General features: G+C 43.6%; 1 protein-coding gene across 9 annotated transcripts in view; it reads right to left on the bottom strand.

The window, feature by feature from the left end:
- Positions 1-21,915, bottom strand: part of DOCK9 (dedicator of cytokinesis 9) — a 1,255,128-nt gene that overhangs the window by 423,899 nt on the left and 809,314 nt on the right. For all 9 annotated transcript variants that reach the window (XM_086947866.1, XM_086947869.1, XM_086947867.1 and 6 more), the window contains exons 27-31: positions 21,428-21,499; positions 16,562-16,708; positions 13,438-13,521; positions 10,758-10,869; positions 5,447-5,625 (exon numbers count right to left, since the gene is read on the bottom strand). In XM_086947866.1, the coding sequence (XP_086803992.1) occupies positions 5,447-5,625; positions 10,758-10,869; positions 13,438-13,521; positions 16,562-16,708; positions 21,428-21,499 (594 nt within the window). The remainder of the gene's footprint in view (positions 1-5,446; positions 5,626-10,757; positions 10,870-13,437; positions 13,522-16,561; positions 16,709-21,427; positions 21,500-21,915) is intronic.

The following is a 21,915-nucleotide window of genomic DNA, read 5'->3' as shown; positions in this document are numbered from 1 at the left end:
GAGGCTTTGTTGTGTTTTCACCACTTCTAAGAGCCACTCTACTATGGCTGGAAGACTTAACCGTCTCCCCCCCCCCTTCCCCCCCAGCCCCCGAAATTAGTGTTAGTTCCCCGTCTGACGTGCACCATAATTATATAGCATTTGCAATCTGATACATCGTAATTGCAATTCAATTCACTTCTAGAGATAAATATGTTACAAGCTGGGTTATGGCAAGAGACTAATAACAAGCTTTTGCAATGCAGTAGGTCTTGCATTTGCGAGATTTTAAAATATTGGCATTGTAAATGACAAAGCCTTTTCTTGATCTGTTTGGCTAATTAACACATAAATAAAAGGCATTGTCATTTACAATGTCAATAGCTCAAACTCTTCTAAATGTGAGACCTATTCAAAGAAGCGCCGCCTTTGTCCAGGGCTGCTTAGAAAGTGAAAGCACGCGGTGCTCTGAATGTTGCAGGAAAACATGTTGTGCCTGCAGTAGGAGAAACTATTTAAAGAAAATAGTGCTTACAGACTAAAGAAGAATTACAATGTAACAACTAAATTAAAAGGACCAGTTCTCATAGGAGGTTACAAAAGACACGGCGGCACTAAGGAGGGATTAACAAGCCTATTAACGAATCAGAAGCCATAATTTACAAAGAACAATGACACAAGCCAGTGACAAATATGGGCGGAGAGTGGGTGGCGCTTCTATTGCATACTCAAATACAGCAAGCCTCGCAGAGCAGCGCATGCGCTGCCAGGCTGGACCTAAAAACAAATGTAATTGGTGATAAAGAATGCCCCAGAACACGTGAGTTAAAGAATCTCTTGCACATTTCGAGCATTGTCTGTGTGTTGAAAGAGAGGACCCCATTGTAGGTCAGTCTGGGCCTGGTGGTGGCGGGCCTGGTGGTGGCACACCAAGTGTGTCCTCCTGAGCGATTGTGTAGCTGGAACATCTGCTGGACTTTTCACAGGGCATTAATGACTGTTCGTGCCAGTGGTGGCATGCTCCACTTGTCGGACCTTGGGAGTGAACTACCAGAATATCCAGTTCAAATATCATCACACAAAAATATTGAATGCCGAGTATCGACTCCCTCAATATTGTGAAAGTATATCTAGTTAATGAGTATTTGATTCATTTTTCTATCCTCCCTTGTTACAGAAAAGTCACTGCTTGCTGTGATATTCAGGTGAGTCTAGTGGGTGCCCATGGTACTGTGGATGACAACTGCCACCTCCTTCCTTCTCACAAAGCCTCGAGTCCCCTCCAGCCCAATGTAAAAAATCCTGAGTGTGATTTGTTAGTCTCGAATAGGACCATGAAGTGTGGTGCCCCAAGGGGTAGTACTTCTGGATGCTAGCCTTTCTCTAGCGCTTCTATCCCCCCCAGCATTTAACGCGTGATAGTGAAACCAGTTAGGCTTTCAACTGATTTCCTTTGAAATGTGTTCACTGCACCCACACTTTTATCAATCTTCAAAACGAGACGGATAGTGGTCCATCCTTGTTTTCAGTATCTCCCAGCATCACCCAACCCAATGGAGAACAACAAAGAGTCCATCCCCCTTACAACAGGACAGCTATGGAGAATTCACCAATGAAACTTATCAGTTCTGTCTCTACTGGCAGCTGGCGTGATTTTGATTATGCTTTTAAATTACAACTACATAGAGTGCACTGGTCCTGTAGAATGATGAGGACCTATCTGACAGCTAAAACATGTTGACAACATTAAATCATTCTCATTCTCCTTTTGCAACAAATGTGTGCACTCTCTATCCCCTATTAAGTTGACCCACATCACAAACATTATATTAGTATTGTCTGTGGCTAACCAGAATAGGGTCAGATTTGATAGCCAGCCCTCCATTGCTCATCAAACTTCGTATTAAAAATCCCCTGAAACAATAGTAACAAAAACTACAGACAATTATAAGAAAGCTCTTCAAAAACTACTCACCTATGGTTAGGTGTCCCCTTGACAATTTACAATGGGAGAGGAAATAATAAGCAATCTGGCCCTGCTGGTTGCCTGGAATGCATTCACACACTAACACGTTTCAGAGGCTTTTTTAGTACTAAGGGTCTTATCTGGAGTTTTGCAAATGGGTTACTCCATCTCAAACTTAACATATATCTGGTCTGCCTTATTACAAGAGCAATATATCCTATGGCACTTATAATAAAAGTGGTGCTATATCCATCTAATTTGTGCCAGGATAAGCTTCCGCCAAACTCTAAATCAGGCTCTAAATCCAGACCAAGACTTTGTCATTTTGGACTAAGTAATAAACAAAGTAATCACCACTTTTCATTAGTCCTGACTCCTTGGATCTCTATTTTTCTCTGGCTGACCTGTTGTGTATAAAGTGCCCCTACACCATCTGGTGTATCGCACCCAGCACCCCTGTTAGCCGGACACTGATTTTCTCTTTCATTTGGGAAGCCAGGAGACAAATGTTTATTTTCGGTGGTGAATTTTGTGCAAGTTAACTTCTTACAATTTTGTATCTTCTTAGCAACTTGCCTCAAAAATGCTTCTGTTCCTCTGTGCATACAGGACCACTGAGAAACTAGGCTCAAAGTTCTGACGTACCGTAGGCGTTTGATACATAGTAGCATGTTGTATCATTGACCGGAAGCTGCAGAAAGCCAGCCCATCATAAGATATATCAGTCTGGAAAGTCCACAAAGTTAATTAAGGAGAACTAAGCTCCTTTGCATGTTCCTTTTTTAGGTCTCACCAAGAGAGACCTTTTGGAATCGATTGAGCTTTTGACCTAAAAACATGCACGCGTTCCATTGCCTTCAATGGCAACGCGTGCAGGTTTGGCGATTCCCTTCCGGGAGTGAGCTTTGAAACCAAATGTTTGTAATTAACTTGCAAACATATGGTGCCCCTGCTGGCTCCCACAAGGGAAACAGGCGCAGGCCCCCTTTTCTCTCCCCTCCCTCTGCTGCCTCTTGTCAAGCGCGTGCACTTGTTTTCATTAAAACCGCTAAACGCCGGCATCCCATCTCCCCCCTCTGCCGTCTCACGCCTGGTCATTTGTTAACCAGAATGTGCTTTGTTCTCTCTTGTAAACTCTTGAATACCTTTTTGCCAAGTCCGCACTATATAAAATAGCAAACAAAAATGACATAAGATTAAACAGTGGAAGGCAAGTTGCACATCCCTCATACTCCTTAAAGCGCAGTTAATTATTTAGTTGCACCATTGAGAGTTTGTTAAAATCGGTGTTTGTCAACCCAGGCGAGTAAAGTAAGGGTGAAAATACTATTTAATGATAATATGTGGTAGTCGAGAAAAAGAGAGACTTTTTTCTCCTGCGTTTTACATAGCACGAACTAGACCCGAGACATCGGGTATCAGAGTACTCTACATGAGCACCAGTTTCGTTACAGAAGTACACATTCAAATGCACCGACTGCGCATAAGAGCAGAGGTTTGGGCACCAGTACTCACTATTTTACAAATTAAGCACTGTGGCTAAAGACATGGCAGTGCCAGTCTGTCTAACGGGGTTCTGTGTCTCCACCATAGAATTCCAGGCTCATGTTTGGGCCCCGGGTTTACCTCAGTGAGGCCGTCCACTCTCGCCCATTGCCCCTCTCCTCGACCCTGGGCAATGATCACAGGCCTTCAGGCCTTACCCAGATGGCGGTCATGTGCTGCCAGTCCTACACCTGAATACACAGGCCCGTTCCATCCATTTGCCCCGCTGTCACAGGGTCCGCACTTCCAAGGGAGCGTCCAGTCCAGTCAGATCTCTGCAGGGGGCCAGCAATAGAGAATCCCCACCGGCCTCGGGAAGGGGCAGGGACTGACTGTCAGAAAGGCCTCTTTTTGAGTTGGAGAGCCACACTGAGGAAGGTCTCCTGAGGGGGGTGTCATAGCGCTACAAGCTATTTAAACACTAAGTTACAGCACATGATTACGTTAACACGGGTCAGCAAAAGCTAATGTTATGAAACGTTTGAAGCAAATGCACTCAGTATTAATTAAACTGATTTTCTGGAAGCATCGAAGACACCTGCCACCGGAAAGATAAAGAGGATGTGGCGTAATGGTGGGAGCTGCCGACGTTGGAACTGGGGAAACAAGTTCGAGTCTCTACGTCCGCTCAACAACCTGTGATTCTGGGCAAGTCACTTAATCTCCTCGTGCCTAAAAATGAATGTATTAGTGTAACGTAACTAGTGCTCATGTGAAGCGGTGTAATTCCTTTTGGTCGAGTTTGCGCTATTAACTGCAAAAACAAGACTTTGCCCGCCAAGGGGCCACACACTCACTTCCCACTGTTGCGCAGGGCCTTGTCTTTTTAACTGCTCCTTCGCTGCTGATCAACTCCCCGCCAGGCACGATCCCTCTGCTCACCTCACATCCAATTGTGACAGTTCCCCCGGGAATTTGTTACCTCTAGCAAATCTTCAACAAGGAGCGTGTCAGCTCACTGTTGTGAAGAGCCTATCTGTTTACCACTGTAACGTCACAATGGGGCTGGGCTTCCACATTGTTGTGCCGTCTCCAGCCGACAACAAGGCACTGATTTGGGCGGGGCGTTCCTCCCTCGGCCCTTCCCTGGACCTCCTTCCAGCCCTCCCCTTCCTCGGTGCCTCCTTCCCACTCACTCCCTCTAGACTTTATGGTTCTGATCACCCTTGGCCCGGAGTCAGCAGGGAGCACCGGGGAGATATTCAAGGAGCATCCGGCAGGTGAACCGAGCGAGCGCCACCAGATCTAGCGCCCACCAGCCCTGCGGGTCTTCGGAGCGCTGTGCATCATACAGGCACTATGCCTGCGCCACGCTTGGGCAGGTGAGATTCGTCTCCGTCGTCACTGATTCGCTCACACCACAGGGGCACTATTGGGCCCCTGGGAGGAGGGCAGGAGCTCACTTTACCTGCCTCGGTGCGCTCTACACGAGAAGGGGGAGCTGGGGCAAGGAAGAATGCACCTGCGGGAGCCGAAAGGATCTTGTTTAAATTTAAATCTGCTTGCTGTGACCTATGTGAATGGATTCAATTTGCTTGCTCGCTCCTCACGTCGTGCGGCATAAGGAAAGACAGGCTATTAGAAAAAAAAGCGTGTCGCTCACAGGGCTTAGAAAATCCAGAGTTGAGCGCGCGTGCACATTAGGAAAACAAAAGTGAAATTGGCTGAGGCTTGCGAGGATGGAAGGGGGACAGGCACATTGCGTGTTAATGCGCGCGTCCACGTTTGCAGTCCGGCCTGCAGCCTCCGCGTGCGCATCTCATGTCTCCCTTGAGAGCCTAGTCGACGACAATAGGTCTAGCTGGCGACAGCGCTTAGCGCTGCATCGCCAGGTGCGATACCTAAAAAGGGGCTAAAAGGATAGAACAAATTTATTAGGATAAAGAGCAAACTCTTGAAATTCATCTTAACGCAAGTGAGTTTATATCTTTATTGCAAATGTAGACATAAACCTACCCGTGAGGAATACCGGTCATCGAAGGAGTGCTTGATCATGAGACTCTTGAGCACGCTAATTGAGATTTGTCGGACTTCTCGAAACTCCTGCAGTGCACTCCCCACCTCCCTCAGCAGCAGGCCAACCAAGAAGTGGTTCTTGCAAAACTCGTCGGTCAGTGAGAAGTCCAGCTGTAAATCTGAAGGAAGGGAACAAGAGGTAACTAAAGAGTGGAAGAATACCACATTTACATTTAGTTAGGACTTAAAAATACAGAATCACTTGAGAGAAAAACAGCATTTCATTGGTACTTCAGCCAAGAAATATGTACTTATACTTACACTGAAACATCATTAAGCAGTGCCTCTTATGTATAACTAGGGGTTGATGTTGTAAATCAAGACAAAGAGAGAAACTTCGAAGATGGCACACTGTGCGCGTTTATTCTAGAGCTACGGCCCGTCGCTACAATAGAACTACAGCCTCGTGGCACAAAGATGTTAAAGCCAGATAAATCAACAACTGGCTTAAAAACTACCGCACACACACTAAGCAAACGTCTATCAGGTACTATACAAGAGACATTTAATATTGCACAGGAGTTAACATATTCGCTATAAGAACAGCAGCAAATACAATAGTGAGTTACATTCTAGTTGTCATATTTGCAGGATTAAGTGAATTTAGAGCTATTAATTTACTGAGGTTTGTTTTATGATATAAACAACGGATAGGTATATTAAGGACAGATGTCAGACTTGGAGCAGGCTAATTCTTTATGATTGATAGACCAAAGGAGTTATATTGCAGGTTATTCTTTTATTCTTGAGCAAACGAGATTTTGAAATTTCTTGTAAAATGCTAAGTACCTTAATTCAATTAAAACACAATCACCATTCTAAGATATAATAGCTGGAACTGCTGCTTCTCTGAAAACAATTTTAAAAGAATCTCCCCCAAAAAAATATCAATGGAAGAAATACTGGTTTTAATTGTACGATTAAATAATGAAAATGTTCAAGGCTTAAAAGCTTCACAATGAATTTGGCTCTAGCAGAGAAATAATTTGATAATGCATGAGGCCTCAATGAGTACCGAACTAACGCGGGTTGCCTTGTTCCATATTTCGATTAAAATTTTTTACAAATCACTGTTATTCTTTGGAACAGGAGAGGGAATATACAGCTCTTAAAAGACAGGCACATGCACCCGGTTTGGCATCCATCTCACATCCCCATTCAATTACCTCCCTCCTGAAAAATGTTCTGCCACTTTCTTCACCTGTGACTTAGTCTAATGTCACATCATCAGCAGTTTCCTCAGTGATAAAAAAGGATTGCGACTGCGAGTTAGTCACACAATGCTTGTTTCACAATCTGAAGAACTCTGCCCGAATTGCTAAAGTGATCAACTTTCCATCCTCTTAGATTAAAATCTATTGTGGAGCTAATGTGGCCAGGCTTTGAGTTATTGCCTTAGAAAAGTGTGCATTAGCCACACTGAGCACCAGCTCCAGAACCAGCGTTCCAGCATTAATGGTTATACAACTAAAGAGGAGTCTCACAGACTTATTTCACAATTTTGGAAATCATCAAATGTTATGTTATGTTAATTTTACTTATATAGCGTGTTAATGCCCAGGGGCGTCTAAGGGCTGATTGTTTCAGATTGTGAGTGTGATCACGACAGACGGCCAATTTACCATGATTTAAACAGCCAGGTCTTTACAGCTTTCCTGAAAGATAGAAGGATGGGCTCGTTTATAATGTTTAAGAGGAGTTTGTTCCATATTTTGGTTGCTTCCATCATAATGCTCTTTCCAAAGGCTATTGGAATAACATCGGAGCTTGCATTTTAGTAAAAATCTCCAATAAGTTCAATTGAAAATGAAGCAAAATGTAATTTCTAATTCTATTATTCTATAACTGTGAACAGACCATATGCTAGACTCATTTCACGAAAAGACTAGAAGCATGAGGTTTCAGCAGGCAGCCAGTTCCTGGAAGTGCTAACAGTAGAGAAGGTCGGGTCTGGGGTAAAGTGGTTAAGTAGAAGTGATACAGGTACGACAGCTTAATGTCTGTTACAGATGCACATGATCTTAGCAGTCCAACCAGGTCATGATGTAATCTAGAAAAAGTCCAAAATCCTTTGAAGTATAATCTAGTTTGTATTGACCGTGGAACCATCACCAACTAGAGATCAACAAGAACACCCAGAATCCCATATTCCATCTCTTGATAGTCTGCTTGGTCCAGGGCACCCCTGCTATTTTAATTCTACAAAAACTACTGGTGAGATTAAGATAATAACGATTTCAAGAGCTGGCAGTGAGGCTGAGAATCAGAATCAGTTTGGTGTGCAACAGCGCTATGTTACTGGATTGCAGTCTTCAATGTCATGGAAAATAATGCGGGAATGTGTGACAGCATTAGGCTGTTCACAGGGTAGTGGTAAACTGTTTCTCTCCTATTTTGGAAAGTATGCATGTTCTACTAGTTTAGAAATGTTTTCATGGTTTAATTGCGTCTATAATGAGCAGAACCACGTTGTTTGAGGAAAGTTACAGCTTACCATTCTACACAAACCAAGTGAACGAGTATGTTGGCAAAACACACAGGTACTGTCGGAAGGATCAACACATTTTTAGGCCTACACACAGGTTCTTCTACTCTGCACAGGTTCCCTCCTCAGAAAGATTGCGACTTTCAGACACCTCAAAATAAGAGCATGCGTCTTCCAGAATGCCACCTTCAAAAAAACATAAAACTATGGGACAAAAACAGGCCCACGTTCCTCACAGAGGGTGCTTGAGTGTATAAACACAAACCTTCCTCAACTCAAGAACTGCCCTCAATGTAGTTTATCCCCAGAGCCTTAATAAATACTTCCCGAAATCCCGGGTGCTGTGCAATATGGATGAAGTGGATTAAGAAAAAAAGCTTATGGTAAAGCTGGCCCTGTGATTTTGTAGGCGTAAGCACCATGCACACATCTACAAAATGATGCGGGCAATTTTTTTTCTTTTTATTTACTGATCTGAGTTTTATCTATAAATAAAAAGAAAAAAAAATCAAACTTTTTTTAAAGCAGGTGGAGGGAAGCAACAAGGGGGGGTAGAATCAACGCGGAGGGCGCAGGTAGGAGGAAGCATACAACACAGTAAAGTGTGGGGGGGGGGGCGAGAAAAGCAAACTGGTGAGAGTTACAAAAATGTGGAGCTTAGGGTGGGGTACTTAACCAAAACGAAAAAAAAAGTAGTGCTTGAAAAGTGTTCAGTGGAAGGAGACAAGTAATGTGACCATGCTCCAGAGAAGAGACAAACACAAGAAGAGAAAGAACAGCCTAAACAATCCAACGAATAAGATACAAGTGAAAGAGGGTGACAATAAAGCCAACCAATGGCAAGCAATGGATGGTCGCATAGTCTACCCTAAACTGACAATAGATCTTTTTGCAAAAAGACATCTTGAGCTGTCTGGGGGGTGAGACGAAACAAGAGGTCACAGGCTCTGGTCGAGAAATGTAATTGGAGAGGTTTCTATCGACAGCCAGTACAACCAGAAAGGGGAATAAGTGCATTGATGCCAAATCTCTGATGTTTGGCAAACAGGCGTCAACAGACACCACAAGGTGGAGCCCTGGCATTGAGGCCAAAACTCCACATCCAGTCAGTGTAATATTTTGTCAGTAATATGCCGATTCCTGTTGCACTTTGAGCCAAAAGGCTGCGGAAGAAACACGGATTACGTAAAAGCCTGAAAGGGAGAAAATGATTTAGTGAAGACAAAAATGTGGTAGTATTAACAAATGATGTAGAAGCACTGGCAGAGCTGATCAGTACCGCGGAGTCTCAATTGTGCAACCTAGGGCCCATATTCAGTATACAAAAGCTTTCCTGATTCAATAGGGTGTTATTTCCAGGATCGAAAATTCTACAGGCAGAACATATTCACTGGAAAAGGTTAATTTCCTGCCAGGCAGTTGCACTGAGCACACATTTTGAATACAAATTAGTTTTGAGCGAGCATTCAAATGAGGTCAACAGAGGATAACCATTCCACGATAATTGTGTTGCATTTCACAGCAATCTTACAACACACACATCGAAAAAAAGCTAACTCTAGTCGAAAGGTAAATGCAAATATCACACCGCGCAACCTACCTAGAGGAGTGTCATACGACTCCACAGTTGGTGAAAGAAAAGCTAATTTGTGAAACAAAAAGGAAGGAAAACAGTGGAACAGAAACAATGAGATGGCATAAATAATTAATAATGCTGCTCGAATTATTAAGCAAAGCAGCGTACAATGAACAAAAATAAAAGCACTTCTACTGGATGAGCTTCTAAAGATGTGTTGCTACAGTGATGTACTAAGCAAACATTGCCGACTCTAGATCAACCACAAATACGTCATAGGAATACAAAATAAACTAAGCTAAATCACTCGTGCAATCATGCCACCAACATGGCTCCAAACTATATAGCTGGCTAAGTGCTTGCCACCACAACAGCTCATCCACATCAAGTTATACTTGTACTTGCCATCACACAGAGAGCACACCTTAGACACAACACCTGAAGTCATCTGGCTAGCAACACACTGCCCCAGCCATATGCCTGGTTTTGTCTCTGCCACCTTAGCACCACATTCAGAAATTAACTCACATTTACCACATTCAGATGCACATAGCAATGCATCAAAGCCACAAAGTAGGTAAATAGATCAATAAATAACAGACACAAGACGCCGATCATCAATCCCAGGCACCAGCAGAATGACACTAGCTGTAATGCCATTTGCACATACATTCACACAAACCTCAGCTTGAGACTAGGGGTCCCAATTTCCATGCCTGCGTTAGGGTCCATGGTACCCTTGCTACGACACTGTACATAATGCTCCACACACTTCCACAACAGAAAAATAAAGCTGTACAGTATCAAAAGTAGTCAACCATTAAATAATGCATTATCTATTCTAACCTCACCAACTACTATTTAATGATACTGATCTCTAAATAATATGAAACACAGTGATATACAGGGTCAACCACCTACTTACACACCAACCCAGAACGGCTCTCAGATTCGGAAAGCTCTACATGATCATACAAATAGTAGTAACACGCTATACAACTGCACAAGACCTAACTATCACACGGGTTTCACCTCACCGGACTGAGAAGTACCATACAAGCTACACCTATACCTTTCACACCTAAGATTACCTATAGCTTCTCAACATTCAAGAGGCTTTGCCTCAGACGTAAAAGAGAAGAAAGGAGTCCTATAAAGACAAGCTGTGTCTTGATAACAGTCATAGTTACCTTGGTATCGCTGAACCCGGCCTTTCCCAAAGGGCATTGGAAGATTCAATGGAATGTAGTGTTCATGATTGCAGATTACCCGTAAAAACTCAAACTTGAATTCAAAAAGTGTCTGCAGAAAAAAAAAGATTGTAAACAAAAGAAGAGAAACAGACAACTCCTGTTACAACATCCCTGAAGATGACATGTTCTTTATTGCTCTGCTGCAATACTGCATAAGGGGTGAGAAGGACCCCTACACCAATGCACTAATCTGGATACGACAAAATCGTTGCTACATCACCGTCTCCCACCTCTGTTGCCCCAAACATTCTACGCTAGTTCTGTTCTTCAAACTTCATGCTTTTGGGCTACAATGCTAAGACAGTTTGTGAAAGTGGCACTGCCCATCTCTTGGGTCCAGACAGTCCCTCGCATGGTGATGGACGTGCACCCCTACATGCTCCAACTGTAAGGATGTCTGGATCTGTGATGCTGATTTTTGTTGTCATGTGCGAACACGGATCACATGTGTGCACCATGACCTAGGCCTATCTCACATATTGCAGTTTTTGTGGACAAGGAGGGGCGCCCTAAGCGCTAACCTCATAGTGGTGAAAGGCTACGGCCTTTGTCAGGAGTTAAGCAGCACGAGCTGCAGCATGCCGTGTAGTGATCAGTATGAGTGAATAGGTTTTATTATCTGTTTCACTGGAGCGAAGCCTACAGGTACGCTTATTTCAAGTTCTGCTGCTGTGTGCTTAAATCACCCGAGACCTACATCAGTTTGGTGTGCAGTGCTGCACATTGCATGTGTGTTATACATATGTTGGGTCTATATGTGCCTGTGAATTGTGCAATATATGGAAGATGTAGTGTTGTGCAGTGTGTGTATGTAATATCTATGTGCTGGGAGTATGTGTGACTGTGAATGGTCCAATGCATGGAAGATTCTGGGTGCCATTCTGGATGAACATGAGGGCGTAGAGGAATCCTCCCAGACAGATTTGAGGATTGCTGCATTCCTGTGAGCTAGGTGGAACACACTGGAAGAGGGGAGAGCCAAAAGGGTGCTCTTTGATCCAGAGGGAGGTCTCTGGGAAGGGGCCTGGACACATCTTAGGAAGGAGATGGGGCTGATGAGAGAATCTTAAAGAGCAGGGCTGAGGCCCTGGGGTAAAGTGTTGATGCACTTATCACTGTGACTGACATCCGGCTTGAACCTCTAGTCACTCCTGTGGCCTGTGTTTTGGAGCTATCAGATTTTGAATCGCCCTTGCTGTGACAGACTGCTTTCTGAAGGAAGGGCAGGGCAGAGGAGAGGAGAGGGCACTTAGAAAGGAAGTAGAACCCAACAAAGCTTCAAAGACTCAGACTCTAAATCACATTTGGGTCAACTGTCAAGCAGACAATCGGGCTGTGCAAGGAGGAGAAGCTTTGCCACACATTTGCCTGTGACCAGGAGTGGGAGCAAAAAGAGGAGAGTGTTGGAGGGAGCAAGGTCCAGCAGGGGATTGGGTGCTGCACCGATCGGGTTGTTGCCTGTGTGCAGGTTAAAGCCAGAGACCCCAGTATACCAGAGGAGGACCGCCATGAAGTGAGCTGTGAACGTTTCTGCACTGATCAGGCCGTAGCCCATTTGTGCTGCAAAGTTTGCGGCCCCGCATGCCAGGTGGGGCTGCCGCAAAGATTGTTGCTGTGCCGATTGGGCCATAGCCTGTGTGCAGAGCAAGGATGGTGACCCCTTATGCTGGGAGGCCGGAAGAAGGGGGTAAAGGGAAAGGAGTGTGGTCTGTTCAAGACTGCCATTTAGAGGAGGCCGCCATTGTGATCCGTGCAGGCCCAAGCACCAACTCAGGACCAGCACCATCGCATCCCCCCTCCCCACCTGATGAATGATCTCAGGAAACTTAACAGCATCGGAGGAATATCGAGGATCCCTCCGGCCGTTGCCTGCACAGGATCATGTTAGAGGAACTAAAGGACACCGGACCGCTGGGACTCCGGGGCCACATGTGAATACCTCACCAGAAACAGCAGTTACAGATTGAGAGCCTGCCTAGGAGCCACACTTAGAGATTCCTATCATGCAGGTCCTGCTGGTGTGGGCAAGACTAATTTATGGGCCAGATGGCCCCATGGGAACTTGCCTGGCATATAGTGCTTCAGCGCTGGAACACTGGAGTCAGGGTGGGACTCCTGGGGCTCGGACTAATAGTGTGCCTTAACCTGAATGCTGCCTGTAGAGAATGGGGAAAAACCACAACCAAGAGGGCAGTGGGACTCCGGAACCAGCATGTTAAAAATTAGAGCACTGAAATCAGGGTACTGTGCGCAAAGTTTTTCAATAAGGTATTTTACTTTGTGTTGGTGTCAGTCATTTATTGCTGCTGTTGCAAGTATTTTGAGCTGTGAGCCTGTGTTCATACCCTCCCCCGCCCCATGTCTACCTCCCACCCGGGAAGCCTTGGACTGCTCGACCTGAGCTACCACTGAGAGTCAAGTACTGGGGTACCAGGTCATATTGCTCAAGACCCACAGTAGGTCGGACCCTAGGATATCAGGAGTAAAAGGCCTCAAACCCTATGGTTGGATCCAGTAGCTTCTGCCTTGATCCACAGTCTTACTGACTTCTGCAACATTACCAAATTCACATTCCCAGTACAATAAGCCTTTACTATGACTTCTAAATAAAAATTACCTTTGGATCTCCAGGCGCAAAGCAGCTTATGTAATTGTTAATTTGCTTGAAAACAAATCCTCGGTCCATGAATGTGAAACACCTCTGAAAAGGACAAGACAAAATGGCCACAAAGACCGTTACACATTTCCAAAATGCTTTTTTAATTTGATTTGTTTAAAATAGTGGATAGCTGATACTGTTTTTCATTGTTACAGATTTACCTGATTACATCTTAGTAGTAAACACTGCTCTGAGGATCTCGCACCTAGACCACAAAAGCAGGCAGGGCATGTACAACTCACAAATCAATAGACGTGTCTCAATCAATCAGGAGGAGGAAAACAGCACCTCAAGCACAACTTATTGCAAACAAATTCTAAGCAATGTGCATTAAACCAGGCACACACTCTTTTCTTGTTACAGCCATCCTTGTGCATTTTTACACCAGTCATCAATTATTAACAATGCTAAGATTGCTACCTATATGAGTCTTAAGGATTATAAATTATGTGCGTTTCCCATCATTTTAGAAATTAATAAGCCAAATAGGTTTCCTGCTTTTGAGACCTTGGATCAATAATAGTACCCATTAAAGGGTAAGCCATGACGGTTTTTAGCAATTAAATTACAAAAAAATAAAACAACCAGATGCAGTCAAAAACTGACTGAGTTTGTCGCCTTTCCTAAAAACTCGGGAGGCGTTCTGAGCAAAGGAACGATGGATTTAACCTAGATTTCGACTGGGGGTGAATGTTTGATTTATTCAGCATTCTGTCCCTCATTTGTTGCCGCAGCATTTTTCTAAAAAGAAGGTTTGACTGAAGTCAGATTCTCTAAGATGGGTTTCGATTTAGCATATATGCAATTATGGGATAAACTACGACGACCAGAAGTCTCAGAATTTCTGGGACAGACCTGTTTTAAGGGCATTTGTTTTGGTATCCCCAAAGGCCTCAGAAAATTAAATAAATGCATGCCAAGGAAGCCTCAGCAATATAATCAAGAGGTGCTTTCCCACTGTCCCCTATGTTAAGAGCAGCAAGGCTACAAAAAAGGATCTCTGAACATGGACTCAACCTCTTCTGCAACTTGTTGTAGCTCCCATGCTGTTTCCTAAGGCAGTGTGTTAACAAGATTAAGAGCGGTATTAAGAGTTTCATTGCGTTCAGGGCAGTATTGTTTGGCAGAACTAATTTAAATTGCCTACTTGATAATAAGTCTGCATGTAAAATTTATATTTCAATTGCCATGAAGAAGAATCACAAAAATACTCATCTTCGGAGCGGAGTAACATTATGTTAGAGGTCTCTTATTTAAATCATCCTCGCCTGTCCTATTCTTATGCCTAAGAGTGCCCCAATTTTATGTTTAAATCTGTTCACTCTAAAACAAACACTGGCATACAAAGGGGTGTCAAGATAATGTTCTGCAGGACTTTAGAGCCTTTTATCCTTGTGGTACTGATGACAAATTACATTTTCTACCATGACAGCTATTTTTCCTGTGGACTTTAATCTTTGGGCACTACTGTGAGATCATGGATATTCTCGATGGACTAACATTGCAGGGATGTTATGCTGGCCGGGTCTCGAAACCCACGTTTCTGGTGCGACTGCCATACGCTGACTTTGTTCACATGGTCTGGCAATGCTCAGTGATAGAGGGATACTGGCTCCAGATCCCTGTCCAGAGCTCTGAAAAGACTACTTGTTTTGACACCTAAGATCTTTTTGCTAAGAATCCTGGATAGACATGCGTGCACCAAAGGTGTGAGAACTATGATAGGCACGGCCACCCTAGTGGCAAATAGAGAGACTGCGCACGCCTAGAAAAACCCACATCTCTCCTTTGTGTCAGCAAGGCGTGAGAGACTAGTCGGGTGCGCTCAAGAGCAGCCTATCTACACAACCAGTGGTTGCCCCCAAAAGCACCCGGGAATCCGGCGTGAATGGTGAGATTACCACGGGCTTGGTTTAACTGCTATGAGTGATTGCTTGCTGTGGAACTGCACATGTGCCTTGAATGATGCTGCTGAAACAATTGTTTTGTTTCGTTCTTTTCGACTTAACTCAATAAAATTGGTTAACAAAAAACACTGCAGGAATGTTATTCATTTGGCTTTGTACTGTTGCTTTCACCACACCCAATCAAAGGAACATGACCAGAGCTGGTGGTGTACACCTTTTGTAGGTCGAGCCTGGGTAGCGCATGCGCTGCTGCAAGGCATGCAGTTTTGGAATATAGCTTTGAAGCCCGCCCACTATGCGCCCATATTTTTAATTGCATTGTGTCACTGTCCTTCGTGAACGCTGGCTTCCAAGTCGCTATTAGGCTTGTTAGTCCCTCATTGATACCGCCTTGTCTGCATTTGTTACCTCCCATAAACACTAGACCTTTACTTGTCTTGTTACACGGTCTGCTTTATCTTGGCTGTGAGCACAATTTTGTTTAATGATTTGCCCCTATTCTACCCACTATATCGCAGAACGCCGCCGGCTTTTATTTTATTTAGTAATGGCGGTCCGCTTTAACTATAGCAGCCATGGTTCTTTATTTATTTTAGCAGTGCAGTCCGCTTTAAGTATAGTGGCCGCGCTTACTTATTGTTTTGATTTTTGTTTGTTTACTAGCGCCCATGCAGCGCTTTCACATTCATGGAGGCATTTGCGAGTGTAATGCTTGTTATACTTGGAGTGGGGGCACCAATGTTTTTGTCGGGACGACATTTGGTATGGATCTTGAAAATGAGTCTTAATATGTGAAAGTCCTGAGTGTAAGAATTGTTCACCTCCTTTCTCCATTCGTGTTCTAGGCACAGCACTGTCCCCGAGGAGCACGGAAGTTACCATTCACATGCATGCGAAAAGTCAATGGGGAATTTGAATTCTCTCGATTTTTTTAATTTTAAATCTCCTGCGCCCCTGTCCTCAAGGCCTGGAATCAGAAATGCTGACATCTGAAGGCAGTGCCCAGGGCCTGGAATCAGAAATGCTGACATCTGAACAATCACAGGAAAACCTCTTACAAAAAACCACAAACCCTCAAGCATGCCCCTCCATATTTTTAGGGCACTCTACAAAGCTAACGATAAAGCAGCTATACCATGAACTACCCTAGACAGTCGAGCCAAAGGTGCACCTACCTTCACAAAGACAGCGAGGCTGTGGTTCGCGTTTTTGGAGGCATCTGGGTTCTCTCTGTACTTCTGTGTGATGTGAGGCATGAGCATGTTCACAAGGGTCTCCACCGCGTGGTGATAAGAAGCAGGAAACCTCTGGTTGCGCAGCGACTAGAATAAAGCAAATAAACACTGAGTTCTGGGGTTGTCCAAGGCCAAGCAGTGAGCCAGACAATAGAATCCCTGCCGCTCGCTGAAAATACATTTTTAGCTCATACTGTATGACAAAAGCAAACGACAGACTATTACCAGTTACACTTTTCACGGTTAGATGGTAACTGAAATGTTACAAACTACACTATGCACACCGGACACGATACAATAAAGACATGAAAGAAACTGCAAGTTTGCGCTCCACTGCCTTCAACCGATGGGCTCCAACAAGTGAGGAGGGGGCCTGTAGACTGTGCAACTACAAGTCTGAATCATGGTTGCATCTTCTGTGCTGTTGTCCCGCCCTTGACGCTCCCAGACGACTTATTTTAAAACCTGTATATTTAAAAAGGGGCACCAGTACATGCTGGGAGGCATCGGCCCTCTGCTTTACTTCCCTAGAGATTCAAGTGCGTGTAAGGGCTGAAAAATATGTGAGACTCTTGGACAATCTGTTTTGACCCCTTCCTGCCCCCGCCTTTCCAGTTCCTCCCCCCAAAAAACTTATCACATACTTTTTTCACCCCCTGTCCTAGTATCCCTGTACCAAATTATGTTATCCTTGGCTTTGGAAACCTGTCACGTGAATATAATAGTAACTACATAACTGCCTCGTCAGTAATATGTATATGAACTTAAATGTGATGATTTTCTTTGTTTTTGCTTTTAACGTGGTAACAGCGCTATGATGACATTTGAACGCAATGGTTTTAACTAACTGTGCTAATTTAATAAAAAACAAACAGCTGAGAGCTTGGCTGTGGACCTGAGCGCGTGGCTCTCATAGGGCCATATACTTTGTGGTGGACTGACCGTCAAACCTCTGAGGTCAGGGGTCACAAAGGTAGTGCGAGGAGTACCTAATGGGAATCCTGGAATGTCCCGGGCATTGTGGCTGGCCGCAAAATGGTGTCAGTAAGAGGTGTCAAAGTGGACGTGTTCAAGGGGGGTGGGAAAAGGCTGGCACTGCAGAAAAGTCAAGAGGGCCTTGTGGGGGCATCTCTTTTAAGCACAGAAGAGTTCCAGGGAAAACAGGAGTGTGATCTGGAAAAAGTGTCGAGTATACTTCTCCCCAAGCCCTAATTGAACCCTATGACGATCAAGCTTTACTTTAAGCCCAGAATATAGGTAAGCGTTCTATTCATGAAGGCAGAAAGTGTTCCTGTGGTACACAAAATCTCTTTTTATTCTGTCAACTTAATGTGCTACAGCAACTGTTGCGTATGTGTCATACAATGGCAGTTGTACGTTTTCCAAGCACTTAGCCATTTGCAAGCTTATTTTCAAACTCAACAGTGAAGACTGCTCGAAGGCCAGTTACTGAAAACATCTTCTTAAACTTGGTAATAAGGGCACACCCTGAACCCTCACTTACAGGTGGAGACATGGAATCCAACATGAAACTAAGGGCAGGGTATTATGAGAGCTCCTAAACAATACTGGGGTCCAAACTGGGGAACGTCTGCTAAATGCAGCAGAGAGGCACAAAAAGTTAATAAAGATTATAAAAAGGGTTGAGATATTTACTAATAGGACTCGACTTTAGATTAAATCAGTCCTTGTGGCAGCCCATACCTTGCATATGAAAATAATTTCTCATTTTTGGAAGCCTGAATTTATGATACATTATTGGCACTTCATTCGCGTACATTCAGCTGGGTAGCTACAAAACAACGTGGGAGTTCTGTCGCACTAGCCGGCTTTAACATTAACTTATTTTTTCCTATTTCTGTTTGAGATAATATTGTATAATAAAATATCAAGAGAAGAATGTGTTTGCAGTGTAATAAAATAATTTGCAGGGATCGTTCAAATTCACGCAAGGGTGAAATCTAACTAAAGCATACCATTTGGAAATTACCATCTGCCCCTTAAATTTGGGAATTTTCTCAGATTTTGAACCCTGCATGACCTTTCAGGAAATGGTGGGGCATCACGCAGCATCACAGCCAAGGAGGAATGGTTGCAACCAAGGAGGCCGACGACCCGGGGCAGCTGCAGCTATTACTAGACACACTTGCTCAACCGAGCCAGTAGATCACCTCGGCTTCAGGCTGAGATGAGCAGGGGGCTTATTGTGAGCCCAGGTCACCAAGCTGAGCTACTACAGTTCCTAAGAGAGAATGAGGCAAGACCATCCATGTTCTTTAAAAGTAAAATCTGGAAAAGGGAGCTGACGGGAGTCCTGTCAAAGGGTAGTAACCCCGGCATTAGGATACAGAAAGCCATGAAGAGAGGTGAACATGTGTGTAATGGGTACAGACCTCAACATCATGATTGATCAAAGAACGAGGACAGACAAGCTTCAGGAAGAAAAGTACCTCATATATTTGAATTTGCAAATGAATGCAACATAGGTAATTTGACGCAATTTGCTTCTTTATATATGCCTTTAGATTGAGGGCCAATAATATTCATAGTTATTATCCTTTTCACATATTGCTTAGTTTTCCTTAGAGATTTGTCGTACTTCCCTTTGCAGAAACCTGAAATCGGGCGCACACACTGGTATATATTTTTATGAACGCTTGGACTCTCCTCCTTCTCTATGCTACATGTGTAGGCTCATCTTTGCTAAATAAATGTGGTTTTGCTTTTCACAGGGGGTGGGAAGGAAGAGGGTGCACATGGTAGAGAGCTGGGCATCTGGGTGTTTCAATATTTTCACCAGCCCTTGCTTTGTGACCTACAACATAATCTACTTCCCAGAACTGTCAATTATCTCACCTGTGGTAAGAAATATCAGTTTTTACATTCGAGTAAGACACGGCAATCTTAACCTTAGGTCTGATACTTACAGTTGGAAACGTTTAAGTGTTTTCCGCTTGTCAGAAACTGAAAAGAGCATAAAAAAGACAACGGAAAAGAAAAGTAACCTTAAGCTACACTTCAGTTCAGCAGACTGTGGGGTTGTGCAATCATGGGTGGAGGATATTTAGAACTATAATAGCTATCACACCACAAATAGCATTTCTATACAAAACTGCATTCATTGAAAGTATAGGTATATTGGATCAAGCACGACAATGGCATTCTATTTTGGAAAGAGTGAAATAATTGAAGGTATTTATTTTGGTTAGTCCTAAAACAAACTTCGTAAAAACCTAAATGGCTCATATTCTAGGATGGCTATTTCAGATCAGCCTGAAGCTTCATATAAAACGTAATGGCAGGTTTTGTCGCAAAGTCATAATTAAAGAATCCAAAGGTTCCTGGAAGCTTTATTTCAACTGTGCCTTCCGGTTTGTCTGCAGCAGTTTTATTTTGTTCCTGTTTTGCTTGTTTGCAGGTCGCTGCAATGAATCAGATGGTCTACGGAGTATCCTAGTTCAGACTGGACTATTTTTCTTATTATATACCATTAAAACCACTCTAGGCATATTAACCACCTACACAATGCCAACACAAAGCATCAATGTTTTATTCATTATAATAGGCTTTGTCATTTCACCTCGGTATGGTCCTGTCCTTGGACTGACTGACATGGGTAAACATAAATTTACAAAAACATGTAAAAGGTAAGTTAAAAATAATGAATGGGGGCATTGTAGGGGCCATTCTGCTCCTAAAAAAAGCTGTGGTCTTTAGATATATACAAGAATGCCCAAAATTATATCATATGGTGCAGTACAGACATGCTAAATAACACCTACCCCCTGCTTCACTTCATTCGCATAGCGGCTCTCCCTGGTGGACCCTCACAGACCAGGAAGCCGATTGTGCAATGAAGAAAGATGGCGCAGATTTAAGATAAGAGGAGCAAGGCTTGCTGATGGCGAGGTATAAACAACTCCAGTTAACTGTGTTTAGACAGAACTTGCTAATGGACCAAAACTGCCCAAAAATTGTCTTAATGTTCATGGAATTGCTGCTGGAATTGATGGAGCAGAGTGCTCCAAGGGCTTGCAAGGTATCAATAACACAACACAGGCTTTTCATACTCACTTTCCTGTTCTTACACTAGGACTGACACAAAGTGGTGGGATCTGCTTCCACTGCATGGAGGAGGGTTAGGAGCACTGTTGCCTGCGCAGGTCTGAAGCTAGGATTGTTCACTGGGCATTGGTGACACTTTCATCCCCTTAGTGTGTCTGTCACCCAAGAATCTTCAGAAAGAATCGATGGGTTGGCCTCCCACATACCTGGCCCCCAGAGGAAGAGCAAAGAAGGAGAAGCCACTCAGTGGCGTAGCTAGGGCGGCACTCTATTTGGGGGGGACGGTGGAGGTGAGCAAGTCGTCCAAAGACTACCAATTCCTGCCCCCACAAGAACAAGACATCTGTCGAGTAACACCCCCGCTCTTATTTGCACCGGGCGGCAAACTCCGGGATCGCCCCAGGAGGCAATAGGTCTAGCTACGCCACTGTAGCCACTTACAGAGCTCCTCTCTTCTACTGCCAGTGCAACAGAGGAATGAGTAAGTTTTGCACTGTTCTGATCAATGATACTGAAGAAACACCTCAGTTGAGGGCTGCATCTCTTTCCTGAGGCGCACTCCTTGATGTGCTCACCCACTAGTGGGGTTTGCACCTTAAACATGCTGAAGAGTATTGAATATTTCGAATTCATCAACTGGATAAACATGTTTGGAATCCGACCAATTACCCTGTTACAACAAAACAAATCACGTTACGCTGCAAGCAAAACTTCACATAGTGGTCCATAGCTTTTACATACCTTAACTTTAGTGTTTTCTATTAAATGCTGGGCCATTGATTTTATCAACAATTCAAAGAAAAACCAGGAATACTGAAAAAGAAAACAAAAGATTTAGTTGTTGTCAGCAGATTGTTTGGTTATTAATGGATAAGACTAAAAACAAAGCTAAAGCAAAGGGGTTATATTGAAAGTGAAAATGTAAAGGTCTGATTTATGGTCTCCATTCACCTCTTTTCACCACACTAATCTATTTCCATGAATTGCTAATCCATGTCCATTTAAGGCATATTTAGAGATACACAGACCGTGAATATTTCAGTCAGGTACTTAAAAATACTAGTCGAAATATACATATTTACAACTTTTTTCATGAACTACAAAATATGTTTGTCAATTGTACGAAACACGATTCATTGGTATGTACTTATTTATGTTAGGAATGGGTAAGCAAAAATGTTTTAGTAAATGTACACTTCAAATTCTTAGCACCAACTGCTGATTAAAAT

The sequence above is a fragment of the Lissotriton vulgaris genome (genome assembly GCF_964263255.1).
Source record: "Lissotriton vulgaris chromosome 8 unlocalized genomic scaffold, aLisVul1.2 SUPER_8_unloc_1, whole genome shotgun sequence".
NCBI classification, from domain to species: Eukaryota; Metazoa; Chordata; class Amphibia; order Caudata; family Salamandridae; genus Lissotriton; species Lissotriton vulgaris.
This window is presented reverse-complemented; position numbering and strand designations above follow the sequence as displayed.